Source organism: Schistocerca piceifrons, chromosome 9 (genome assembly GCF_021461385.2).
Source record: "Schistocerca piceifrons isolate TAMUIC-IGC-003096 chromosome 9, iqSchPice1.1, whole genome shotgun sequence".
NCBI classification, from domain to species: domain Eukaryota; kingdom Metazoa; phylum Arthropoda; class Insecta; order Orthoptera; family Acrididae; genus Schistocerca; species Schistocerca piceifrons.
The window spans coordinates 137,431,858-137,459,015 of NC_060146.1; the positions used below are offsets into that span (position 1 = coordinate 137,431,858).

The 27,158-nt window shown below is 45.6% G+C and overlaps 1 protein-coding gene across 1 annotated transcript in view; it reads left to right on the forward strand.

The window, feature by feature from the left end:
- Positions 1-27,158, forward strand: part of LOC124717212 (peroxidase-like) — a 216,143-nt gene that overhangs the window by 32,690 nt on the left and 156,295 nt on the right. Inside the window, exon 2 of the mRNA XM_047243999.1 lies at positions 7,764-7,897. Within this exon, the coding sequence (XP_047099955.1) occupies positions 7,765-7,897 (133 nt within the window). The 5' untranslated portion in view covers position 7,764. The remainder of the gene's footprint in view (positions 1-7,763; positions 7,898-27,158) is intronic.

Consider the following 27,158-nt stretch of genomic DNA (forward strand, 5'->3'; position numbering starts at 1 on the left):
AAACTTTGAAAATCCACGAGTGTCACCTTTGAAAAGTTGAAATAGGCCTATGAGAAACATTCGTTATCAAGAGTCAATTTTTCGCTGGCACAAAACATATTTGAAAGACCTCGCTCAGGGAGACGTCCATCTTCAAAAAAGACGAAAACGTCGAATGTGTGCGTACTCTTGTGAGGCTGTTCCTCCAGGATAAACTGTCAACCAAGTGTTCTACAACGGTGTCCTTGAAAGGCTCAGGAAAAGGGTGAATCGGGTGAGGCCAGACATTACAGACAAGTGGATGCTGCATCACGACAACCCCTCATGTCACACAGCCACTTCCGTCAAGAGATTTTTGACCTCAAAAGGCATTCCTGTTGTTCCACAGACCCCTATTCACCTGGTCCTAGTCATTATGACTGACTTTTATTTTCCATAAACTGAAAAATGTGTTAGGAGGACGTCGTTTTGGGACCCTGGAGAAAATCCTAAGGAATATGACCGACACGTTAAAGGCCCTACCAGTTGAAGCCTTTTAGGTATCAAGACTGGGAACAACGGCTCCACCGGTGTTCAGTTGCTGAAGAGAACTACTATGGAGGGGACAATATTGTTGCCTGAAAAATTAAAAACTTTGGCAGATAAAAAAATCAGTTTCATTATTTTTCTCACGCTCCTCGTAAGTGTCTCGAGAACAATTGCTCCCTGTGACTTAGCACGAGTCCGTTGCTCGTGCTCTCGCGGTCGTGTTCTCGCGGGTTCGATTCCTGGCGGATTCAGGGATTTTCACCTGCCTCGTGATGACTGGGTGTTTGTGTTGTCCTCATCATTTCATCATCATTCATGAAAGTGGCTAGATTGAACTGAGCAAAGGTTCGGAATTTGTACGGGCACTGACAACCGCGCAGTTGAGCGCCCCACAAACCAAACATCAGCATCATCATCATCACTTAGCACGAGGCATCTACAGATATGATGGTGTGGCGACCTCACCGCCACAAACGGAAGCGAAACTCATCGCTGAACACCGTGGAGTGGCACTCGGCATGCCACTTGATTCTGGCTGTATATCATGCAGGTCTCTGTTTTATGTGGTATGGTGTCAGCAGGAATCGAGCTGCACTATCACTTACATATATGCGAACATGAACAGAATTTAACTTCTTCTGTGGTTATAGAAGTGCCGCACATAGTGCAATGTACCGTAGTGCTGTGCGCAGGCAACCAAGATGTGTTAGATATCCACCACAAACTTCGAAGACTGCAGGCCCTAAGCACGAGGTCACGAGCGCACAAACGATTCCATCCCACAGAACTGTCATAAAACAGCAAACGGAATTACTTGAAATGAATGTCGACAAGTAAAATCTGACCAGACCTACTATATTTTTACCTTCATCATTTGCAGATTATATCAGCACTTCTTGAGATCGTGCAAAAGCTTTCTACACATAGGTCAGTATAACTGCAATCTACGTATCCTTTTGTCATAAGCGAACTGTAAAATTCTATATCCATATCTCCTCTTTCTCGGTGCCAGAAAACTGACAACACAGTTGAATATTAGCCGCCTCACACATGCAACAGACGATTCTTCCTTTGTTGGATCAGGAGATAAACATACACTTTTACCAACGCCAAACGCCAGTGAATGCCACTCAACATAGCAGCTGTCTCAAATGGTACGGTCTCAGCAATAATCGACCAGTACCTTCACGAGTTCAGTATTGGCGCTGCTTCTGTTCTTGTTGAATGTAAATCATCTTCCATCTTGTAGTAACAAAGCAGAAATAGTGCTCTTTTCTGATGATTCAAGCGCCATAATCAACAAGAATAGAGAAATAAGTAGAAGCCAAATTCGGGGAAGATCGGTTCAGGTTCTAGAGATGGAACAAGTGATGTAATACTGACAATACAACGTATCCTAGAAGAAGGTAGGTTGAAGAAAAGCAAACATACGTTTATAGGATATGTATATTTACAAAAATCTTTGGCATTGTTGACTCAAGTAAAGTCTTTGCAATATTGAAGCTAGCAGGGGTAAAATACAGGGAGTGTACTGAAACTTCCTGGCAGATTAAAACTGTGTGCCCGACCGAGACTCGAACTTGGGACCTTTGCCCTTCGCGGGCAAGTGCTCTACCATCTGAGCTACCGAAGCACGACTCACGCCCGGTACTCACAGCTTTACTTCTGCCAGTATCTCGTCTCCTACCTTCCAAACTTTACAGAAGCTCTTCTGCGAACCTGCAGAACTAGCACTCCTGAAAGAAAGGATATAGCGGAGACATGGCTTAGCCACAGCCTGGGGGATGTTTCCAGAATGAGATTTTCACTCTGCATCGGAGTGTGCGCTGATATGAAACTTCCTGGCAGATTAAAACTGTGTGCCCGACCGAGACTCGAACTAGGGACCTTTGCCTTTCGCGGGCAATTGCTCTACCATCTGAGCTACCTAAGCACGACTCACGGCCGGTACTCACAGCTTTACTTCTGCCAGTATCTCGTCTCCTACCTTCCAAGCTTTACAGAAGCTCGCAGGAGCTCTGTACACTAAACAAGTAGTAAAGAAAAGTCTAAAATGCGAATTAAAATTCAGGGAGAAGAAATGAAAACTTTGAGATTTGCCAATGGCTACGTAATTCTATCAGAGATAGCAGAACAGTTGGAAGAGCAGCTGAACGGAATGGATAGTGTCTTGAAAAGAGATCTTAAGATGCACATCAGCAATACTAAAACAAAGGTAATGGAATGCAGTCGAATTAAAGCTGGCTAAGCTGAGGAAATTTAATTAAGAAATGATATGCTAAAAGTTGTCGATGAATTTTGCCATGTAAGCAATTAAGTAACTGACGATGACCAAAGGAGAGCGGATATAAAATGGGTAGTGGCAATAGCAAGAAAAGCATTTCTAAAAAATCGGAATTTATTAAATGCTAATATAAATTTGAATGCTAGGAAGTATTTTCTGGAGATATTTATCTGGAGTATAATCTTGTATGGAAGTGAAACGTGGACGATAGAAATTTTTTATATGCGTCTCCATTGAAGAACGCTGAAGATCTACACTGGTGTCCAAAATTAAAGCAACAAACCGTTATTTCCCCGTCCTGTGTCTAATTCAAGACATAATCATCAGATGTCCGTACTGTGGTGTCGCCGCCAGACACCACACTTGCTAGATGGTAGCCTTTAAATCGGCCGCGGTCCGTTAGTATACGTCGGACCCGCGTGTCGCCACTGTGAGTGATTGCAGACCGAGCGCCGCCACACGGCAGGTCTAGAGAGACTTCCTAGCACTCGCCCCAGTTGTACAGCCGACTCTGCTAGCAATGGTTCACTGACAAATTACGCTCTCATTTGCCGAGACGATAGTTAGCATAGCCTTCAGCTACGTCATTTGCTACGACCTAGCAAGGCGCCATTATCAATTGCTATTTATCTTGTGATGCATGTACCGTCAGACCGATGTTTACCAATTATGGATTAAAGTTAAGTATTCCAGAAGCTACGTATTTTTTTACTAGACTCAACTCCTTTAACTGTTCCAGACCTCACGCCAGCCTGCGTGAGCTTAAACGCGTGCCTTTCGGCTACCTCCTAGTGGCTTGGCTGTCTTGCCAAGTCACAACACGTACGATCTTGTTCTGCACGGAAGATGGCATTCTGCTTAATGGACAATCATGCCAACGATGACATAAGGGTATCTGTGATACGAGGTAGTGTTTGCCGCAAAGTCCCACATCCACAATCGCTGTGTACACAGTCACAAACGGTGCAGTATGACGCAGAGAAGATGCCTACCAGATTCTTTGTAGCGGAGAGCCATAGAGATAACGGAAGCAGGACAGTCGCAAAGTGATACGGCCCGATAGCTTAGTGTGAATCGTTCTGTTGTTTCTCGGATGTGGCGACAGTTTATACGGACCAAAACTGTATCCCGAAGATCAGGACATGGCCGACCACGTGTGACATCAGAAGAGAGGACCATCATTTGGCTGTAAGAATACAACAGTACCGCCTTAGTACTCCTTGGCAACCGGCATGTGAATTCGCAGCATCCACTGGACGTGTTGTATAGAGGCAAACGATATACAGAAGGCTTCGGAGAGTGGCCTCTATTGTCGGAGACCTGCTGTATGTCTACCTTTGACGCGTCTTCACAGAAGAGAATGTCTAGAGTGGAGCGGTCGAACAGTGGACAAATGTTGTTCCCGCAGACGAGTGCCGATTTAGTTTGGAGAGTGATTCTCGATGGATTCGCAACTTGAGGGAACGCGAAACACGATTTCGGGACCCAAACACTGTGGAAAAACACCGATATCAAGAAAGATCCCTGACGGTGTACATAGGGATCGTGTTTATCACTCGACACTTCATGACATTGTATGGGTTAATTGGCAAGGTTTAACTGCTGTCAGATATCGTGATGAGATCTTGGGACCTCATTTGCGGTTGTTGCGAGGTGCTGTGGACCCAGACTTCGTATTGATAGACGATAATACTCTACCTCACAGAGCACAGGTAGTTGATAAGATATTGAACGCATGGCGTGGCCTGTTCGCTCTCCCAATTTGAATCCCATAGATCATGTCTGGGCTGCACTAGGGAGATGGCTTGCATCACGTCAGCATCCACCAACCACTCTCCAAGACCTGCGAGCAACTCTGCAGGAAGAATGTGCGCTATCGCCTCAACACGAGACTGATAATTATTCACAGCATGCTCCGTCGTTGTCAGGCCAATATTGCTACCAAAGGGGATCACACTCCATAGCAAGCACATTAGTCAGCTGTCGGAATGTGCGTGCAAATCCGTTAAGTTGGAAGAAACGATTAAGATTTTTGTCTATGGTTACACATGTTTAAGTTGTTTACATTCTGAATTCCTTGCAATGTTTCTACTTTAATATCACTCGCTTTAATTTAGGATGCGAGCATAGTAACAGATGAGGAGGTACTGAAGCGAACGGGGGAAAAAGGAATGCGTGGCATAACATGAAGAAGGGATTGGATGATAGCTCATATCCTGAGGCATCAAGGTCTGTCAGTTTGGTACTAGAAGGCAGTGTGTGTGTATGTGTATGTGTGTGTGTGTGTGGGGGGGGGGGTGTATATCCTTTTCAATCTATCCCGGGTATGTTCGATAGGGATCATGTCTGAAGGAAGTCATTCACAAGATGTGCACGATGGGGTGCGAATTGTCGTCCATGAAGCCGAATGTCTCTCCATTATGCTGTCGATGTGGTTGCACTGTCGGTCGGAGGATGGCATTCACGTATCGTACAGCCGTTATGGCGCCTTCCATGACCACGAGCGGCATACGTCGGCCCCACATAATGCCACCCCAAAACAGCAGGGAACCTCCACCTTGCTGCACTCGTTGGAAAGTGTGTCTAAGGCGTTTAGCCTCACCGGGTTGCCTCCAAACACGTCTCCGACGACTGACTGGTTCAAGGCATATGCGACACTCATCGGTGAAGAGCACATGATGCCAATCCTGAGCGGTCCATTCGGCATGTTGTTGGTCCCATCTGTACCGCGCTGCATGGTGTCGTGGTTGCAAAGATGGACCTCGCCATGGACGTCGGGAGTGAAGCTGCACATCATGCAGCCTATTGCGAGTCGTAACACGACGTCCTGTGGCTGCACGAAAAGCATTATTCGACATGGTGGTGCTGATGTCAGGGTTCCCCCGAGCCATAATCCGTAGATAGTGGTCATCCACTGCAGCAGTAGCCCTTGTGCGGCCTGAGCGAGGCATGTCATCGACAGTTCCTGTCTCCCTGTATCTCCTCTATGTCCAAACAACATTACTTTCGTTCAGTCCGAGACGCACGGACATTTCCCTTGTTGAGAGCCCATCCTAGCACAAAATAACAATGCGGACGCGATCGGACCGCGGTATTGACCGTCTAGGCATGGTTGAACTATAGACAACGCGAACCGTGTGCCTCCTTCCTGATGAAATGACTGGAACTGATCGGCTCTCGGACCCCCTCCGACTAATAGGCGCTGCTCATGCATGGTTGTTTACATCTTTGGGCAGGTTTAGTGACACCTCTGAACAGTCAAAGTGACTGTGTCTGTGATACAATATCCACAGTCAACATCTATCTTCAGTAGTTTTGGGAACTGGGGTGATGCAAAACTTTTTTTGATGTGATTAGTTTGCATACTTCTAATTCATTAACACCATGTGGACTACTTTTATCAGACACATACACGCAGAATGTATCCATAGCAGAAAAAACTGCTGTAAGGATGGTGTCTGGAATAGAGTACATAGCATAGTAGCAACAGCCTCCGTATAAGTTTAATCTCTTACGGAGTTTACTGTGAAGGATGATTGAAAATTTGGAAATAATAGTAGACCCCCAATATTCACTACCTAACTTAACTCTGGAGCAGAAAGAAGCAAAATATCCAACCATAAAAATATGTAAGCACCTCCCAATCTGAATTAAAAGTGCTGGCAGACAACGAAGACAATTTTAAAAATAAACGAATTATATCGTTCTATAACTTCTTCTGCTTGATAGATGAATATCTTAATGTAATGCGAGTGTTTGGGAGTGGGGTGGTAGGTTTATTATGTTTATTGAGTATTCCGTCGGTACTTGCAGGACCATACAAATATTAAAAACTGAAATACATAGTATTAATGTCCCATGATAACATTTATTTATAGTTCGTTGTGACGTGGCTTTTGGCTTTTTAGGCCAACCTCAGATAACGAGACTAGACAGATAGTTCACAGAACACCAGCGACAGTTTTTAGATACAAAAAGATAGTTTTTGCAAAGATATGTGACCTTTTACAACTACAGAGGGAGTAAAAGGTATAAATGTTGATATTTCTATTGGCGACTGAGGACGGAGTACTGAACAACGTTAAATCAGTATTTACCTCGTTTGCAGACAAATAATTGTGGCTATTAGCAGTAGTACACATTTAGGTTGCTTGATACCCCCAAGTACGAGTGACAAGAGCAAGTCAATGATTATTTTTCCCTGGCCAGCAAGTGAGGTGTTTGAAATGTGGATGTGTGAATGCAAGACAGGTAGTCTATACCGACGGGTATAGTCCACCTTGTGCGCAGTTACGACCAAGCAGGAAACATTAGGTAGTAAATTATGTGACGTGTTTGTGGGATGACTGTTCGTCACAGAAAAAAAACCAACATACTGATGTGTGTACATATTAAGGTAACACATATAAACATATCTGCACTTTTACCTGTTACGCCCTGTATATCTATGCTTGAGTTTTTCATTGTGTGAGGATGGTGTAAAAAACCAACAGCTGGTTCACAACAAAGTATAAAACAAATATTATTGCGAACATCAGTACTCAGTATTTCAGTTTTTAAATTACACTTATTGAACTGTGTAGCAGATTAGAATTAAAGTAAGAATCAAGTTATTTAAAGGGCCAGCATGTACGTCTTTTCTCATAGAAAATGTATATTATCCGTAAAACCAATTATTTGTTCCACACCATAGAAAGTTGTGGCATGTTTAACAAGGCATGCAATTAACTAACTAACTAACCAGCCAGCCAACTCACAAAGCTTCTAACTTGCCACTAGCCTAGTAACTGACCAACTAACTAACCTACTAACTAATGGCCTAACTAACCTATTAACTGGCTAAATACTTATCAACTAGCCAAGCTACTAACTAACTAACCTACTAACTAATCTACTAGTTAGCTTATTAACTATCCTACCACATGACTTCTCAAATAATGACTCACAGTGTGCTGTATGTGTGTTCCTACAGCATGCTGATAGTGCGTCTGATGCTGTTGCCACTGTGCATGCTTCCGGCTGCCGTCGTGGGGGATGGGTGTGGGCCCAATGTGGTGCCACTCTCCGTATTTGAGGGCAAACCCTGCCAGCTGCGCCTCACCAGGAGTGAGTAGGCCGACCATCTGCCATAGTAGTATTAGGAAAAAAGGACTCATCTGCTATTGTTCATGGCGAGACCCGGATGATTTGTCTAGTAACTTAACAGAATGCATTTCATCGGACACATATGTTCATAGTACTTGGCTTGTGTAAAAGTGGCATCTTAAGTATACCTTAAGGGAAAGAGTAGAAAAATGGAGTTATTGGCAGCATTCGATTGACAACCATTAGTAGTTTCTATTGAAAGGTTTACATTAACGAGCCGTTTCAATTGATATGTTGAAAAGAACTACTTATTAGGTCAATGAATCATTTGTATTAAAAATAGTAGTGGGCGTCTACAGTCACAGCACAGATTATGACAGCCGATATGATGACAAAAATGAGGTTCAATAATGTGGTAAAGTGGTTTGCATTATTAGTTTAAGTTATAATTATAGGGAAAAATAATGCATTGTGATGGAAATATAATTACAGAAGCATTACAAGCACACACACACACACACACACACACACACACACACATACATATACAGAGGTTAGGTGTGTGTGTGTGTGTGTGTGTGTGTGTGTGTGTGTGTGTGTGTGTGTGTTTGTGTGTGCGTGTGTGTGAATATGTTTATATACACACTTGATGGGTATAATTAAAGTGAAGGTACTTACAGAGGTTCAGTGTATAAGTTGTAATTATCTTATGGCAGCCTCTCTTACTGTACAACATTTTGTTGATATCTCCGGTGGTCATATTGTAGAAATTGTGAAGTGGCAGTTAATAATAAAGTCAAAATTACAGCTTGTTTGACTTTTCTGCCCACATCTGGCTCCTAATTCATTACATAAGAAAACATTTCTATACATCTTCCTTGCATTCACAATGCCAGATTTTCACCTGGTGGCTAAAACTGGAACTAATTTCCTTCCAATGTAAATTGGTTCCGCATTAGTGCATTAGAATATTACAATTTCACTGCCATACGATAATTACAACAGCACACACTGTTGGATACTGACACACCCTGATATATATATATATATGTATATATATATATATATATATATATATATATATATATATATATGGTGGGGAGAAATTGTGTCACGAAATTTTAACCCTGGATAGCTGATGCCAGTAGGAAACAAAATTACCAGTGTTGTGTAGGTCAACAACGCGCCATTTTGAAACTATGGAAACTTGGCGCCACGAGCGCCGATTGGCCGTGGGATTGCTCTGCTGCCGTTCGTTGGTTGTCGGGCACCGCTAACGAGAGGGCATGCTGAAAAATAATGCAACATAAATTTTTATGCGAAAACTGTTAAAGCTTTTTAAATAAAACTTTATTAACATTTTACATCTTTATTCTTTATGTCTGTATATTTCTTTCTCAAGACAGTCGCCATGGTAATGAACACATTTCTCCGAACGAGAGCACTTTATTAATATGGTCACTGTAAAATGTTTCACTTTATCGATGGAGCCACACGACACCTCTGTTTCTCCGTTTAATCACTGTCAAAGTGAAGTCCACGAAAGTATTCTTTAAGTTTTGGAAACAGATGAAAATCCGGTGGGGTCATGTCGGGACTGTAAGGAGGATGATCGATGACAATGAATTCAAGGCGTCGGATTGTTGCAGATGGCGGAGCGTCCATGTTTAGTGTTGCACTGCCGTGCTGAAGGAGAGGGTGCTCCATGTGTGGACGAGGTCTCCGAAATCGAAACTCGATTAGAGCACACTGTTTCTAAAGCGCTGTAGTTGCGTTACACACCACCATGTTACTTGCTGTAATTCTAGCGATAGAGTGCTGCAAATATACAGGGTGTTACAAAAAGGTACGGCCAAACTTTCAGGAAATATTCCTCACACACAAATAAAGAAAAGGTGTTATGTGGACATGTGTCCGGAAACGCATAATTTCCAAGTTAGAGCTCATTTTAGTTTCGTCAGTATGTACTGTACTTCCTCGATTCACCGCCAGTTGGCCCAATTGAAGGAAGGTAATGTTGACTTCGGTGTTTGTGTTGACATGCGACTCATTGCTCTACAGTACTAGCATCAAGCACATCAGTACGTAGCATCAACAGGTTAGTTTTCATCACTAACGTGGTTTTGCAGTCAATGCAATGTTTACAGATGCGGAGTTGGCAGATGCCCATTTGATGTATGGATTTGCACGGGGCAATAGCCGTGGCGCGGTACGTTTGTATCGAGACAGATTTCCAGAACGAAGGTGTCCCGACAGGAAGACGTTCGAAGCAGTTGATCGGCGTCTTAGGGAGCACGGAACATTCAAGCCTATGACTCGCTACTGGGGAAGACCTAGAACGACGAGGACACCTGCAATGGACGAGGCAATTCTTCGTGCAGTTGACGATAACCCTAATGTCAGCGTCAGAGAAGTTGCTGCTGTACAAGGTAACGTTGACCACGTCACTGTATGGAGAGTGCTACGGGAGAACCAGTTGTTTCCGTACCATGTACAGCGTGTGCAGGCACTATCAATAGCTATTGGCCTCCACGGGTACACTTCTGCGAATGGTTCATCCAACAATGTGTCAATCCCCATTTCAGTGCAAATGTCCTCTTTACGGATGAGGCTTCATTCCAACGTGATCAAATTGTAAATTTTCACAATCAACATGTGTGGGCTGACGAGAATCCGCACACAATTGTGCAATCACGTCATGAACACAGATTTTCTGTGAACGTTTGGGCAGGCATTGTTGGTGATGTCTTGATTGGGCCCCATGTCCTTCCACCTACACTTATACGGAATACTCTACCTGTGCTGCTAGAACATGTGCCTTTACAAGTACGACACAACATGTGGTTCATGCACGATGGAGCTCGTGCACATTTCAGTCGAAGTGTTCGTACGCTTCTCAGCAACAGATTCAGTGACCGATGGATTGGTAGAGGCGGACCAATTCCATGGCCTCCACGCTCTCCTGGCCTCAACCCTCTTGACTTTCATTTATGGGGGCATTTGAGAGCTCTTGTCTACGCAATCCCGATACCAAATGTAGAGGCTCTTCGTGCTCGTATTGTGGACGGCTGTGATATAACACGCCATTCTCCAGGGCTGCATCAGCGCATCAGGGATTCCATGCGACGGAGGGTGGATGCATATATCCCCGCTAACGGAGGACATTTTGAACATTTCCTGTAACAAAGTGTTTGAAGTCACGCTGGTACGTTCTGTTGCTGTGTGTTTCCATTCCGCGATTAATGTGATTTGAAGAGAAGTAATAAAATGAGCTCTAACATGGAAAGTAAGCGCTTCCGGACACATGTCCACATAACATATTTTCTTTCTTTGTGTGTGAGGAATGTTTCCTGAAAATTTGGCCGTACCTTTTTGTAACACCCTGTATAGATACGAAGTAAAAGATGTAGTATATAAATAACGTTGTTTTATTTTAAAAACTTTAAGAGTTTTTGCATACAAAAATTAAGAAGCAATATTTTTTCTTGCATGCCCTCGTATATGCTGTGTGGTTATAATTAAACTTCCCTATTTAACACTTGATAACACGTAAACGGATTACCATACGAGTACCAAACTTGGTAGCATTAATTTCCAGAGAATGGGGTGCATAATTTTCATGCATCACAGCGCCACCGTCCACTTCCAATCATGGCCACCGAGTGCCGTGATTAGTCATCACTATTCATAGCCTCACACACGTGACCAGCCGCAGTGCGCTTGTTGACATGTCAACATGAGCTTGGACAAAAGGAGCAGGGCATTATTGGTGAAACACTATAATAATAAAAAAGAACAGTAATGCTGCAATTGCACTTCCAGAATATCGCCTGCTGTGCGGAGCATGGTGAAGGAGTTCGAATCAACTGGAGAACTGGGTGTCGCTGAGGGAAGAGGTCGACGACCGGGTGCGCCACAGGTGGTTGATGAAATCACTGTTCTGTGGCAGACAACCCTGCGCGCAATTCACGATCGTCAGGTAGTGCGCGTGCTGTGTCACAACAGCTGAACATCCGGGGTCAACTGTATGGAAGACGCTTTGCACTGTTCTCAAATGCTATCTGTACAAGATCTGTATTGTACAGCAGCTTGCACCACAGGACGCACGACGACGTGTTGGCTTCGCTCTCCACTTTCTCGCAAGGATTGAAGTTGACGAGGGCTGGCCCTGGACCATCCTGTGGACAGACGAAGCTTATTTTCCTCTGACGGGTGAGGGGAACACACAGAATTGGCGAGTGTGGGGATCTTCATCTCCAGTCACTGCACATGAAGTTCCTCTGTATGGTGAACGAGTCACCGTGCAGTGTGGCTTCACAGCTACGTTCATCATTGGCTCATTCTTTTTCAACAAGTTCGCGTTCAAGGACCATGGGCGTGCAGTGTGACTGGCCAGCGTTACTGCGATATACTTCGCTAGCATCTCATACCATACCTACTGGAGAGAGACGCATTGAAAACAGTTTTCATGCAAGATGGGGCCACACCGCACATCGCTCGTGAAGTTCATCTGCTTCTCCGAAACACATTTGGAAACTATCGAATCATCAGCCGATCGTTTCCAAATGCTTGTCCAGAACGATCACCTGATCTCACTCCCTGTGATTTCTGGTTGTGGGGCTATCTGAAGGACAGGGTTTACCAGGGCAACATTCGCGCATCTGCTGATCTGAAGCGCAGCATATCAAGACAGGTAGCCAGTATACCTACGGACATGTTTAGTTCTGCTAGGTGCAGAATGCAATCCTGCGCTTTCATACTCATCTGGACACTGATGGGACAATATTGAGCAACTTTTGTAACAGTAATGGTAACGGTATGTAATGGTATGACATACCGTAGCAGCACATTAAAAGTATTTCAGTTGAATTGATTCCGCATTATTTCACTTCCCCATGTCCTCTACATGAATGCTACCAAGTTTGGTGCTCATACTGTAATTAGTTCCCGTGTTATAACGTGTTAAAAAGGGAACGTTTCATTATAGCCACTCAGAATAAGAGTATAAATCGTTGTGGTTGGATACATGTTGCTAAACAATTATATGTGGTGTAAATACCTTCTTATCAGGTAGTCATAGCGACTTTTACCGACAGAGTTCTTGCATGCCAGCGCAGCAAAGGAGGTCATACGCCACGTGTCAGTTTCTGAACCTGATGTGGGAAAGTGTGACGGACACGTTCATAAGCTTTGTTGACGTATCTTGAATAAATGCACACTAACTGTTTGCGTGTGTTTCGATATGACTGCACGGTTTCTATACTGATTTTCAACTGTATGACAGAAGACGGGAGTCCGGGACTGATCTCTTTTACTGACAGAAGGTTTTCTTGTAAACCTGCTGGCTGGTGTTGATGAATGAGTGGGAAGCAGGTGTACTAATGTACTCGTGTCACACCATAGGGCAGCCACTCCTGGCATCCAGGGCGATGTTGGTCAGTATGTGATCCGTGGTTGTCATTCATTTTAGCACAGTGATGCACAGTCTCGATCACCTCTTGTATCTTTCTCTTGAAGGCAAGTGGCTGCCTGGCTGTCATATTGTGACGTACAGTACTAACGTCTTTCCTCACATTGTCTCTGTGTGCCAAAGAGTTAACTAAGTGTGTAACCGTTTTATAAAGCTACGTTTATAGGGGCCATAAAAATTGCATATTGCCGACAATATAGCCCAGCAATATTGCCCAGCAACATTACCTTTGACACGTACTGCAGCTACGTGTTCAGTAATATTATGAACCAGTGTTCCCCAGCAATGTTGGCAGCGAAACATTTCTGGGCCAGAAATGTTTACACCGGCCACACTATGGCGGCGAAATGGACGAAAGCGAGCTATACACTGATGGGCCAAAATATTATGACCATCTGATCCACAGCGTGTTCCTCCACTTTTCAAAACCAGTACAACAGAGATTCTGCTTAGCATGGATTCTCCAAGTCCTTGACATGATTCCAGAAGTATGTAGCACCAGATGTCTTCGCACAGGTCAAGTAATTCCTGCAAATTACGGGTTGGTGATTTACGGGCCCACAGCTGACGCCCGATATGTGTTCCAGTGGGTACAGATCGGACACATTTTCTGGCCGAGACATCAGTGTGAGTTCACTACAATGCTTCTCAAACCACTGTAGCACGATTTTCACCTAGTAACACGGACAGTTATTCTGCTGGAAGATGTCGCCACCGTAGGGTGAGACTTCATGCATGAAACGATCCTGGTGGTCCGCAATAATGCTCATGTGCACTCATGCTCATAAATTACTGATAATGCTGATACATGGTGAAACAACGCTGTGGTGGGTGGTTTTCGGCTTCAAATCACCTCAGGGTATGACCATGCGGTGCATTTAACGTGCGGTCGTCGCATGGTGGTGTTGGCAGCAGTCCACATAGGCAGAGGTTTGCTGGTGCAGGTCAGAGTACGGTGCAGCGAGTGAGTGTGCAGACGTTTTCAGAGATGCTAATGGTGACTGTGTGTTGAAATTGGCTCAAAGAACACATATTGATGACGTTATGAGGGGTAGAATACTAGGACGACTGGAGGCTGGTCAAACACAGCTGGTCCTATCTCGGGCCATCCGTGTGCCACAAAGTGTGATCTCAAGATTATGGCAACGATTCCAGCAGACAGGAAACGTGTCCAGGCACTACAGTACGGGTCGTCCACAGTGTACAACACCACAAGAAGACCGATATCTCACCGTCAGTGCCCGTAGCCGGCCACGGAGTATCGCTCGGGACTTTACCGCAGCCACTGGAACAATTGTCTCCAGACACACATTCTACAGACGACTGAACAGACATGGTTTATTCACCCGGAGACCTGCAAGATGCATTCCACTGACCCTTGGTTACAGGAGAGCCCGTAAAGCCTGGTGTCAAGAACTCAGTACATGGTCATTGGAACAATGGTCCCAGGTTATATTCACGGACGAGTGTCTGAACAGTGATTCTCGCCGGGTTTTCATCTGGCGTGAATCAGGAAACAGACACCAACCCCTTAATGTCCTTGAAATGGACCTCTATGGAGGTCGTGGTTTGATGGTGTGGGGTGGGATTATGATTGGTGCACGTACACCCCAGCATGTCTTTGACAGATGATCTGTAACAGGTCAGGTGTATCGGGACGTCATTTTGCACCAGTATGTCCGCCTTTTCAGGGGTGCAGTGGGTCCCACCTTCCTCCCGATGGATAATAACGCACGGCCCCACAGAGATGCCATCGTGGAGGAGTACTTTTAAACATGCGAATTGAGTGGCCTGCCTGTTCTCCAGACCTAAACCCCATCGATCACGTCTGGGACGCTCTCAGTCGACGTATCGCTGCACGTCTTCAAACCGCTACGACACTTCAAGAGCTCCGACAGGCACTGGTGCAAGAATGGGGAGCTGCTCGACCACCTGATCTAGAGTATGCCAACCCGTTATGCGGCATGTGTACGTGTACATGGTGATCATATCCCATACTGATGTCGGGGTACATGCGCAGGAAACAGTGGCGTTTTGTAGCACATGTATTTCGGGACGGTTTTCTCAACTCATCACCAATACCGTGAACTTACAGATCTGTGTCGTGTGTGTTCCCTATGTGCCTATGCCGTTAGCGCCAGTTTTGTGTAGTGCCACGTTGTGTGGCACCACATTCTGCAATTATCCTTAGTTTGTGAGCATGAGTGTCGTTCACTGTTGCCATAATGCCTTCGATTACCACCACAGATCCCATGGAAGCCCAGCTCAGTGTACCCCATAAGCTAATTCTGCCCTCGCCGACCTGCGTCTGTGTCGTAGTGCATGTTTCGTACAGCCATTCGCCTAGATGACGCCGTGTGGCGACCAAGCCATCGCCCTGGTGCAACAAGAAATGTGATTCACTCGACAGGCGACACGTTTCTATTAATCCACGGTGTAAACTCAGTGATACTGTGCTCTCTGCAGTTATAACTTACGATGTCGTTGGGTCAACACGAGAACACGTAAGGGTCGCGTGATGTGGAGCTCCATTTTCAATAATGGCCTTTGAACGGTGTCCCCAAAAACGCTTGTGCCTAATCCGGCATTGTCGTCAGATCTGCCTATTCTGGATTACACATTGGGCGATCCTCCGACCTCTGCGTTTTGTGATGACACGTGGCCGTCCAATACCACACGGCCTACTCGTTATTTCACCGGCCTTCAAGCACTTCCATTGGAGCTCACGACAGCAGTACGCCAACAGGCGACCAGCTTCGCCGCTTCAGAAATTCACGTTTCCAGCCGCAGCGCCACAACAACGTGCCCTTTGTCAAACCCGCTTATATCAGCAGATTTCCGCATTTGTCCTCGACGATGAGTGTTCATCGGAGGTGAGGGTATCATCTGGAGTGCCCCAGGGAAGTGTGGTAGGTCCGCTGTTGTTTTCTATCTACATAAATGATCTTTGGGATAGGGTGGATAGCAATGTGCGGCTGTTTGCTGATGATGCTGTGGTGTAAGGGAAGGTGTCGTCGTCGAGCTACTGTAGGAGGATACAAGATGACTTGGGCAGGATTTGTGATTTGGTGTAAAGAATGGCAGCTAACTCTAAATATACACTACTGGCCAGTAAAAATGCTACACCACGAAGATGACCTGCAACAGACGCGAAATTTAACCGACAGGATGAAGATGCTGTGATATGCAAATGATTAGCTTTTCAGAGCATTCACACAAGGCTGGCGCTGGTGACGACACCTGCAACGTGCTGACATGAGGAAAGTTTCCAACTGACTTCTCATACACAAACAGCAGTTGATCGGTATTGCCTGGTGAAACGTTGTTGTGATGCCTCGTGTAAGGAGGAGAAATGCGTACCATCACGTTTCCGACTTTGATAAATGTCGGATTGTAGCCTATCGCGATTGCGGTTTATCGTATCGCGACAGTACTCCTTGCGTTGGTCGAGATCCAATGACTGTTAGCAGAATATGCAATCGGTGGGTTCAGGAGGGTAATACGGAACGCCGTGCTGGATCCCAACGGCCTCTTATAACTAGCAGTCGAGATGGCAGGCATCTTATCCGCATGGCTGTAACAGATCATGCAGCCACGTCTCGATCCCTGAGTCAACAGATGGGGACGTTTGCAAGACGACAACCATCTGCACGAACAGTTCGACGACGTTTGCAGCAGCATGGACTATCAGCTCGGAGACCATGGCTGCGGTTACCCTTGACGCTGCATCACAGACAGGAGCGCCTGCGATGGTGTACCCCTTGACGAACCTGGGTGCACGAATGGCAAAACGTCATTTTTTCGGATGAATCCAAGTTCTGTTTACAGCATCATGATGGTCGCATCCGTGTTTGGCGACATCGCGGTGAACGCACAAAGGAAGCGTGTATTGTCATCGCCATACTGGCGTATCACCCGGCGTGATGGTATGGGGTGCCATTGGTTACACGTCTCGGTCTCCTCTTGTTCGCATTGACGGCACTTTGAACATTGGACGTTACATTTCAGATGTGTTACGACCCGTGGCTCTACCCTTCATTCGATCCCTGCGAAACCCTACATTTCAGTAGGATAATGCACGACCGCATGTTGCAGGTCCTATACTGGCCTTTCTGGATACAGAAAATGATCGACCGCTGCCCTGGCCCGCACATTCTCCATATCTCTCACCAATTGAAAACGTCTGGTCAATGGTAGCCGAGCAACTGGCTCGTCACAATACGCCAGTCACTACTGTCGATGAACTGTGGTATCGTGTTGAAGCTGCATGGGCAGCTGTACCTGTTCACGCCATACAAGCTCTGTTTGACTCAATGCCCAGGCGTATCAAGGCCGTTATTACGGCCAGAGTTTTTTGTTCTGGGTACTGATTTCTCAGGATCTATGTACCCAAATAGCGTGAAAATGTAATCACATGTCAGCTCTAGTATAATATATTTGTTCAATGAATAACCGTTTATCTTCTGCATTCCTTCTTGGTGTAGCAATTTTAATGGCCAGTAGTGTAGATAAATGTAAATTAATGCAGATGAATAGGAAAAAGAATCCCGTAATGTTTGAATACTCCATTAGTAGCGTAGCGCTAGACACAGTCACATCGATTAAATATTTGGGCGTAACATTGCAGAGCGATGTGAAGTGGGACAAGCATGGCAGTTGTGGGGAAGGCGGATAGCCGTCTTCGGTTCATTGGTAGAATTCTGGGAAGATGTGGTTCATCTGTAAAGGAGACCGCTTATGAAACACTAATACGACCTATTCTTGAGTACTGCTCGAGCGTTTGAGATCCCTATCAGGTCGGATTGAAGGAGGTCATAGAAGCAATTCAGAGGTGGGCTGCTAGATTTGTTACAGGTAGGTTTGATCATCACGCGAGTGTTACGGAAATTCTTCAGGAACTCGGGTGGGAGTCTCTGGAGGAAAGGAGGCGTTCTTTTGGTCAATCGCTATTAAGGAAATTTAGAGAACCAGCATTTGAGGCTGACTGCAGTACAATTTTACTGCCGCCAACTTATATTTCGCAAAGATAAGATAGACATTAGGTCTCGTACAGAGGCATATAGGCAGTCATTTTTCCCTCGATCTGTTTGGGAGTGGAAAAGGGAGAGAAGAGCTAGTTGTGGTACGAGGTACCCTCAGCCACGCACCGTATAGTGGATAGCGGAGTACGTATGTAGATGTAGATGGAGATTTTCAGCCCGTATCTTCGCTATAATTACGGCCCATTCGCCTCTCTTTCGTTTACATTCTTTCCTTACTGCGTCACGTGCCCTCAACAACCCCTGGAAGCTTTCAGCCTCGCGCTGGGCAGTGGTGAATGGTTTGGTTCATCAGAATATAACGGCTCTCCTACATTTGCATCCCACAAGGAGAAACTTTAGCTAGAAAATGAGATATCGGGCTTTGTTCAAATGGGTCAAATGGCTCTGAGCACTATGGGACTTAACATCTCAGGTCATCAGTCCCCTAGAACTTAGAACTACTTAAACCTAACTAACCTAAGGACATCACACACATCCATGCCCGAAGCAGGATTCGAACCTGCGACCGTAGAAGTCCCGCGGTTTCGGACTGCAGCGCCTAGAACCGCACGGCCACCGCGGCCGGCTCGGGCTTTGTGGTTGCGTTCTTTTTCAAGTAAGCGAACAGCTTCCAAAGCTGTGAACCAATGTTGGATACGTACTATCACCCGAACGCTGGAACACTATTCTTAATGTATCGTTTAAAAGGAATTCGTCTGAGAACTGCTCAGACCAATACGAATATGAAAGAATGTATACCATTTACTACTGAATAGGCTATCACCCTTCGGTTTTGGTTACTGGCGATTCATACAGAAGTGCGATGTACCTCTCTAATGTCAAGCCCTACTTCTCATCTACATGCCTGTCATCCCAGGCGATTGCAGCGCTTTTGTGGAACGGCTGTTGGAATTCTACATCTACATCTACATTTATACTCCGCAAGCCACCCAACAGTGTGTGGCGGAGGGCACTTTACGTGCCACTGTCATTACCTCCCTTTCCTGTTCCAGTCGCGTATGGTTCGCGGGAGGAACGACTGTCTGAAAGCCTCCGTGCGCACTCGAATCTCTCTAATTTTACATTCGTGATCTCCTCGGGAGGTATAAGTAGGGGGAAGCAATATATTCGATACCTCATCCAGAAACGCACCCTCTCGAAACCTGGCGAGCAAGCTACACCACGATGCAGAGCGCCTCTCTTGCAGACTCTGCCACTTGAGTTTGCTAAACATCTCCGTAACGCTATCACGGTTACCAAATAACCCTGTGACGAAACGCGCCGCTCTTCTTTGGATCTTCTCTATCTCCTCTGTCAACCCGATCTGGTACGGATCCCACACTGATGAGCAATACTCCTTTGTTGATGGACTACATTTTCTAAGGACTCTCCCAATGAATCTCAACCTGGTACCCGCCTTACCAACAATTAATTTTATATGATCATTCCACTTCAAATCATTCCGCACGCATACTCCGAGATATTTTACAGAAGTAACTGCTACCAGTGTTTGTTCCGCTATCATATAATCATACAATAAAGGATCCTTCTTTCTATGTATTCGCAATACATTACATTTGTCTATGTTAAGGGTCAGTTGCCACTCCCTGCACCAAGTGCCTATCCGCTGCAGATCGTCCTGCATTTCGCTACAATTTTCTAATGCTACAACTTCTCTTCATTGAAGTTGTGTCCGCCTCGCTAGTTGAGTGGTGCCGCCACGGTAGCTCAGCGTGTTCGGTGAGAGGATTAGCAGTCCTCTGTATTAAAAAACTGAGTTAATGGAACAATGATGAAGTCCAACGTGTGTAATGGAACGTCCGCCCCGAACAAACGCAACGAACAATAACGATAAAAATGGAATTTCAAAAAAAAAAAAAAAAAAAAAAAAAAAAAAAAAAAACAAAGTGGTCAGCGCGATGGAATGCCATGCAATGGGGCCCGGGTTCGATTCCTAGCTGGGTCGGAGATTTTCTCTGCTCGGGGACTGGGTGTTGTGTTGTCTTCATAATCGTCATCTCATTCCCATCGACGAGCATGTAGCCAAAGTGGTATCAACTAAAAAGACTTGCTCCAGGCGACTGGTCTACCTGTCGGGAGGCCCTAGCCACACATTTAATTTTATTAAAGTTATTTTAAACAACAATAAAATTTTTGTGTTAACATTTTATTGTGGTTCATCAGCACAGTGATAGAGCTAAGAGTTTCAGAAATGTGATACATCTACGAGAATAATTATGCGACATGAGAAGTAATATATACAAAAGCCCGCCCGGTTGGCCGTGCGGTCTAACGCACGGATTTCCGGGTGGGAAGGAGCGCTTGGTCCCCGCCACGAATCCGCGCGGCCGACTTGAGCCGAGGTCCGGTGAGCGGTCCAGTCTGTGGATGGTTTTTAGGCGGTTTTCCATCTACCACGGCGATTGCGGGCTGGTTCTCCTTATTCCACCTCAGCTACACTATGTCGGCGATTGCTGCGCAAACAAGTTCTCCACGTACGCGTACACCACCATTACTCTACACTCGTCTAGTGTGAGACGTTCCTGGGGGGGGGGGGGGGGTCCACCGAAGACCGAACCGCACAATAACCCTGGGTTCAGTGTTTGGCGGCGGAGGGGTGAAGTGGACTGCGGTAGTCGTCGTGGCGTTGTGGACCACTGCGGCTGCGGCGGGGACGGAGCATCTCCGTCGTTTCTGGGCCCCCGGTTGACATACAATACAGACAAAGATCGTAAAAATAAAAAAAATGTCGAGTTGCAGCCCATGAAGACGAAAATACACGTGAAAAAGCTTCAAAAATGTTAGAAGTCTGAAGAACCTAAGCAGAATAAAATTATGGTCAGTACTGCAGATCTTTTTAGGAATGAAAATTACTTTTTTTTTTAGATTTAGATCTTTGTACACATCACATTCTCTGTTCCATAGCTCCAGTCGTAGATGTCCGCGTCGCGCTCATGGAATCCGCCGTAGTCTCTTTGCCCACTTACGGAATCGTGAGCGAATACTCCTCTGTCTGCAGCTGGTACTATATGATAAATAGCTTACGTACAGAGGGGTCCAGAAGAATGTAGGCACTCACTGACAGTCAATATTAATGGAACAGAATGACATACCGTTGCAATTCTTGCACGGGGGAAGGTTCTTTTATGTGCTCAAAGTGACCGCCATTAGCAGACAAAACATCAATGCCGCTGAACTGTTGACCGAACTACGGCTGTCAGCGCTGCCGGTGTGACAGCCGCACAGGGCTCCTCGATAGTTCCTCGTAGCTCGTTCAGCGTAGCTGGCTCCTATGGATAAAGCTCATTTTTCAAGGTCCCCCCATAGGTAGAAGTCAAAAGGTATGTGGTCTGGATACCGTGGTGGGTACCCAAGAGTTCCTCTTCGACCTGTCCGTCGTCCGGGTAGATTTTCATCCAACTAGGCTCTGGCATCTCTGTGGTAGTGAGGCGCCATCTTATTGTAGGTAAAATCTTTCATTTCCAAACACCTCTCGAACGGCAGGTACAACCGATGTCTGCAGCATATGAAGATACACCTCACCAGTTACGGGACCTTCAAAGAAGAATGGCCCAAGCAAACCACGCTATGACAGACCACTCCATACATTAACGCTGGTAGATTAACATATTTGTCCACGTGAACGTGAGGAATATCAGGAGCTCAGTACACGCAGCTGAAGCGGTTTACAGTACCGTTCAGTTCGAAATGCGCTTCGTCAAACCAGATAATCATCCTGGCAAACCGTTCATCCTCGTGAAGCGTGCCTTCAAACCACTGGCAGTACTCCATCCTTCGATCCGGGTCGTCTTGGAATGTACATTTTCCACTTTGCAGCCTACAGAATCCGTCGCACGCTGGATCGGCTTACTCCGCTTTCACGTGCGCCCTGCTTCACAGATTTTTGAGGTGACATAATAAAATGTAGCAACACGGCAGCGCAGGAAGCTGGACTTGGTGGCTTTGGTAGGTCAGACTTTCCCGCACCCACTGAACAGTACGCCGGCCGGAGTGGCCGAGCGGTTAAGGGCGCTACAGTCTGGAACCGCACGACTGCTACGATCGCAGGTTCGAATCCTGCCTCGGGCATGGATGTGTGTGATGTCCTTAGGTTAGTTAGGTTTAAGTAGTTCTAAGTTCTAGGGGACTTATGACCACAGCAGTTGAGTCCCATAGTGCTCAGAGCCATTTGAACCATTTGAATCACTGAACAGTACCGGCGGCTTCCAGTATAACGCCATTGCCGCTATACCTCAATCACGTTTTCGTGCTTCCAGTTCCACTTCAACATGGCGCTGCGTTGCTCAGACGACAATCTTACTTCATTCATTGCTGCTCTGTCATCTGGTGTAAAACGCGCGCCAAGATCTGTTGAGAAAATAATGGCCTACGCTACTGCCCAAAATTCCAACGGTATGTCAATTTGTTCCAAAGATATTAAATAAAAGGGTGTCTGCATTTTTTCTGTTTAGAACATCAGAGATCCTACACTGAAGTGCCAAAGAAACTGGTATAGGAATGCATATTCAAGCACAGAGATATGTAAACAGGCAAAATACGACGCTGAGGTCGGCAACGCCTACGTAAGACTAGTGTCTGGTGCAGTTGTTAGATCGGTTACTGCTTCTACAATGGCATCTTGTCAAGATAAAAGCTTGTTTCAACTTGATGTTATAGTTGGCGCACGTGCGATGGAGCACAGCATCTCCAATGTGGCGATGAAGTGAGGATTTTCCCGTACGATCATTTCACGAGTGTACTATGAATATCAGGAATCCGGTAAGACATCAAATCTCCGACATCGCCGATGCCGAAAAAAGATTTTTACAAGACCGGGGTCAATGACGACTGAAGAGAATCGTTTAACGTGACGGAAGTGGAACCCATCCGCAAATTGCTACAGATTTCAATGCTGGGCCATCAACAAGTGTCAGCGTGCGAACCATTCAACGAAACATCATCGATATGGGCTTTTGAAGCCGAAGGCCCACTCGTGTACCCTTGATGACTGCACGACACTAAGCTTTACGGCTTGCCTGGACCCGTCAACACTGACATTGGGCTGTTGATGACTGGAAACATGTTACCTGATCGGACGAGTCTCCTTTCGAATTGTATTAAGCGGATGGACGTGTACAGGTATGGAGAAAAAAATGGTTCAAATGGCTCTGAGCACTATGGGACTTAACAGCTATGGTCATCAGTCCCATAGAACTTAGAACTACTTAAACCTAACTAACCTAAGGACAGCACACAACACCCAGCCATCACGAGGCAGAGAAAATCCCTGACCCCGCCGGGAATCGAACCCGGGAACCCGGGCGTGGGAAGCGAGGACGCTACCGCACGACCACAGGTATGGAGACAACCTCATGAATTGACGGAACCAGCATGTCAGTAGGGGACTGTTCAAGGTAGTGGAGGCCCTGTAATGGCGTGGGGGGGGGGGGGGGGTGCAGTTGGAGTGATATGGGACCCCTGATACGTCTAGATTCGACTCTGACAGGTGACACGTACGTGAGCATCCTGTCTGATCACCTGCATCCATTCATATCCATTGTGCATTCCGATGGACTTGGGCAATGCGACACCTCAAACGTCCAGAATTGCTGCAGAGTGGCTCCAGGATCACTTCCGCATGCCACCAAACTCATCAGACATGACAATTCTTGAGCATATCTGGAATGCCTTGCAACATGCTGTTGAGAAGAGATCTCCATCCCCTGGTATTGTTACGGATTTATGGGCAGCCCTGCAGGATTCGTAGTTACCCAAGTCCATGGCACGTCGTGTTGCGGCACTTCTGCGTGCTCGCGCGGGCCCTGTACGATATTAGGCAGGTGTACCATGTTCTTTGGCTCTTCAGCGTAATTTGCTTCCTTGGCCATACCCCTTCCCGTTTAAGTTGACCGTCCGCTGCAGCTAGTTTTATTACTCAATTATTCATTGACAAAAACACTTCACTATGAGTGTGGGAGTTTTCACAAAATCGTGTTCTATAGAGGATGGTACCGTGAAAAATGTGTGGTAAACATGGGCTCTAAAATCTGTACCTAAGGAGCTATGTGCTCTTGTTCAGTACACGAAACGTGTTTCATAGTAGGAAACATGAACAAGTACTCATAGCTCGTAAAGCATGCACTGTAGAGACCACGTTTGCTAGACTTTTTTTCCATGATTTGGTGCATGCTCCTAGGTTTCAAAATATGGAAGGCATGGAACTATTAGCAGAACATTTACACTGTCAGAGGTATCAGAACGATTCTCGTTTTTAACTTTCGACTCAGTCAATTCCGGACCAGCGTCCCTTACCTCAATGCGATACGTTTACCCTTCTCCAACATCCCTGAAAGTTTGTAACACCCTCACCGAATCACCTTCTATACAAGAGCTGACATGTAAATTTTTACACAATTAGTGAAAGAAAACATTTTTTGGTACGTATAGTTTGTTGTTATGCTGGATAGTCACCTTTAAAATTTATACACTTTGCCCTCGTGCGAAACAAATGTGAAAATATTTTCGTCTCCTGGTACGACGTTCTGTAATGATTTTGCATTAACTCGGTCCTGTTTTTTGAGCATTTCCTTACACTGGTTGACAACAGTCAGCTTCTTGACTCACAGTCAAATTTATTAAGCAAAATCGAACAAAGCTGCAAAGTAGCCTTGTGGCGGCCTGTGTTTCGGGAGGAGAATGATACAATCGGTTTTAGTAGTCTGTTCACTTTCCACCCTCCCAAACCTGAATGCGCAAAGATTTTAAAACCAGACACAGGTGCAGTGCCAACTAAAGGCGTCTGAAGCAAACTCCCCGAGAATCCGCAAGGACTGATGGTTATTGTGTCTGTAATAGAAATATTCGTCTAACTGCCTGGGATTCAAGTTAAAGTTCGTGATTCCCCACATTTAATTAAAGTTTTAACGAGTAACACTCACTTCATAACACTTCCTGCAAACGTGACGTCATTTCGACGTCACACGCAATATCGACTCCCGCAGGAACTGCTATCGACTTTCGATAGCATTCCATATGGGGCTCTCTCGCCTCGGTTGACAGCTCACATGTGTCTAGAATGAAATTTTCACTCTACAGCGGTGTGTGCGCTGATATGAAACTTCCTGGCAGATGAAAACTGTGAGCCAGACCGAGACTCGAACTCGGGAACTTTGCCTTTCGCGGGCAAGTGCCACAGCTTTAATTCCGCCGGCACCTCGTCTCCTACCTTCCAAACTTCACAGAAGCTCTCCTGCGAACCTTGCAGAACTAACACTCCTGAAAGAAAGGATATTGCAGAGACATGGATCAGCCACAGGTCCACAGGAGAGCTTCTGTGAAGTTCGGAAGGTAGGAAACGAGGTACCGGCGGGATTAAAGCTGTGAGGATGGGGCGTGAGTGGTGCTTGGGTAGCTCAGTTGGTAGAGCACTTGCCCGCGAAAGGCAAAGTTCCCGAGTTCGATTCTCGGTACTGCACACAGTTTTAATCTGCCAGGAAGTTTCAGCTCACATGTCTACTTACCGCCAGAAATACGCCAATCAGAAGTGCCATTTGTTTGCAGGAGGCCTTGTTAGATGATTGCACCAGCAAAATATTTTTGACAAGGAAGAATATGAATGTTGTTGCTCATTGTTCCACTTGCGGAGTTGTAAACTGTCCTCTTAGGTTGCTCCCTAACCACACACTCGAAAATCGCCACATATTCTGAAATAAACACCGAAATATTTATTTCACATTTCGTTCTCTAACCAGGAGGAAATGTTAAATAACTTGTATTACATTCATAAGCAAGTCCCAGAATGGGTTAACAACATTAAGATGAAAAAAAGAAAACGTTAGGACTCTATAACCAACGACATTATTCATTATGCTAGAGTATTTGTCTAAAGAGTAGGTTGTCATAGTATCTCTTGAAGGCTTCCTTGATGCGTCATTAACTGACATTTAATGATGAGGGTGACGTGTCTGTGACACATTTTCAATGCGCCGTTGCCCTGAAACGGCACACCGCACGTTATACAATACAAAACAGCTAAAAATGCCAAAATAAGTGTGGCGCCTGCCACGTCGTTGTCGATATTGTGGTGGGTACCGCGATATCGCGTGTGACGTCAAAATGGGCTCACATTTGCAGGAAGTGTTGTGGGACAACACTATATTAATTTCTAAGAATAATAAGTACACCGCAGAACTTACGTAATCAGTCTCAACTGAATTAAAACTGAATCGCAGTAAGTGATGTCACCTCAGCAGTCGAAAATAACGCCTACGCTCCAAATAAACACGAACTACAAATCATAACGATAAGAATTTATGTAATATATGTTGATCATATCCTTGAATCAGAAGTTCAAAGCTATGCGCTGTAAAATCTCTGATTAGCTTTCCTTTCACTACCGTTACCTTCAGCATTCAATATAGCCTTGGTCTGGTTCATCGATCTTTTCAGTGTACAATACAAATAGAAACTAAACTACTGCGATCATCATTTCGACGGTTTCATATCGTTGCTCATGACGACGCCTGACGTTATTGTAGGCCAGTGCGCCATTTATGTGCACTGGCGTGAAAAATGTTAGCAGCAATCAGTAATGACAGATAAGTGAGCTGTAACACCGGGTCTCGACAGGTCACCGTAGTTAAGTGCTGCCGGGCTGGACTAGCACTCGGAGGGGGTGACCACCCGGTCTAGTTTTTTAGTTTTTAGATAAGTAAATACGGTCATTATCCTCCTTCCCACAAATGCCTTCCAGCCAGGGACAAGTGGAACGCTGCTCTGGAGAGAAGATACT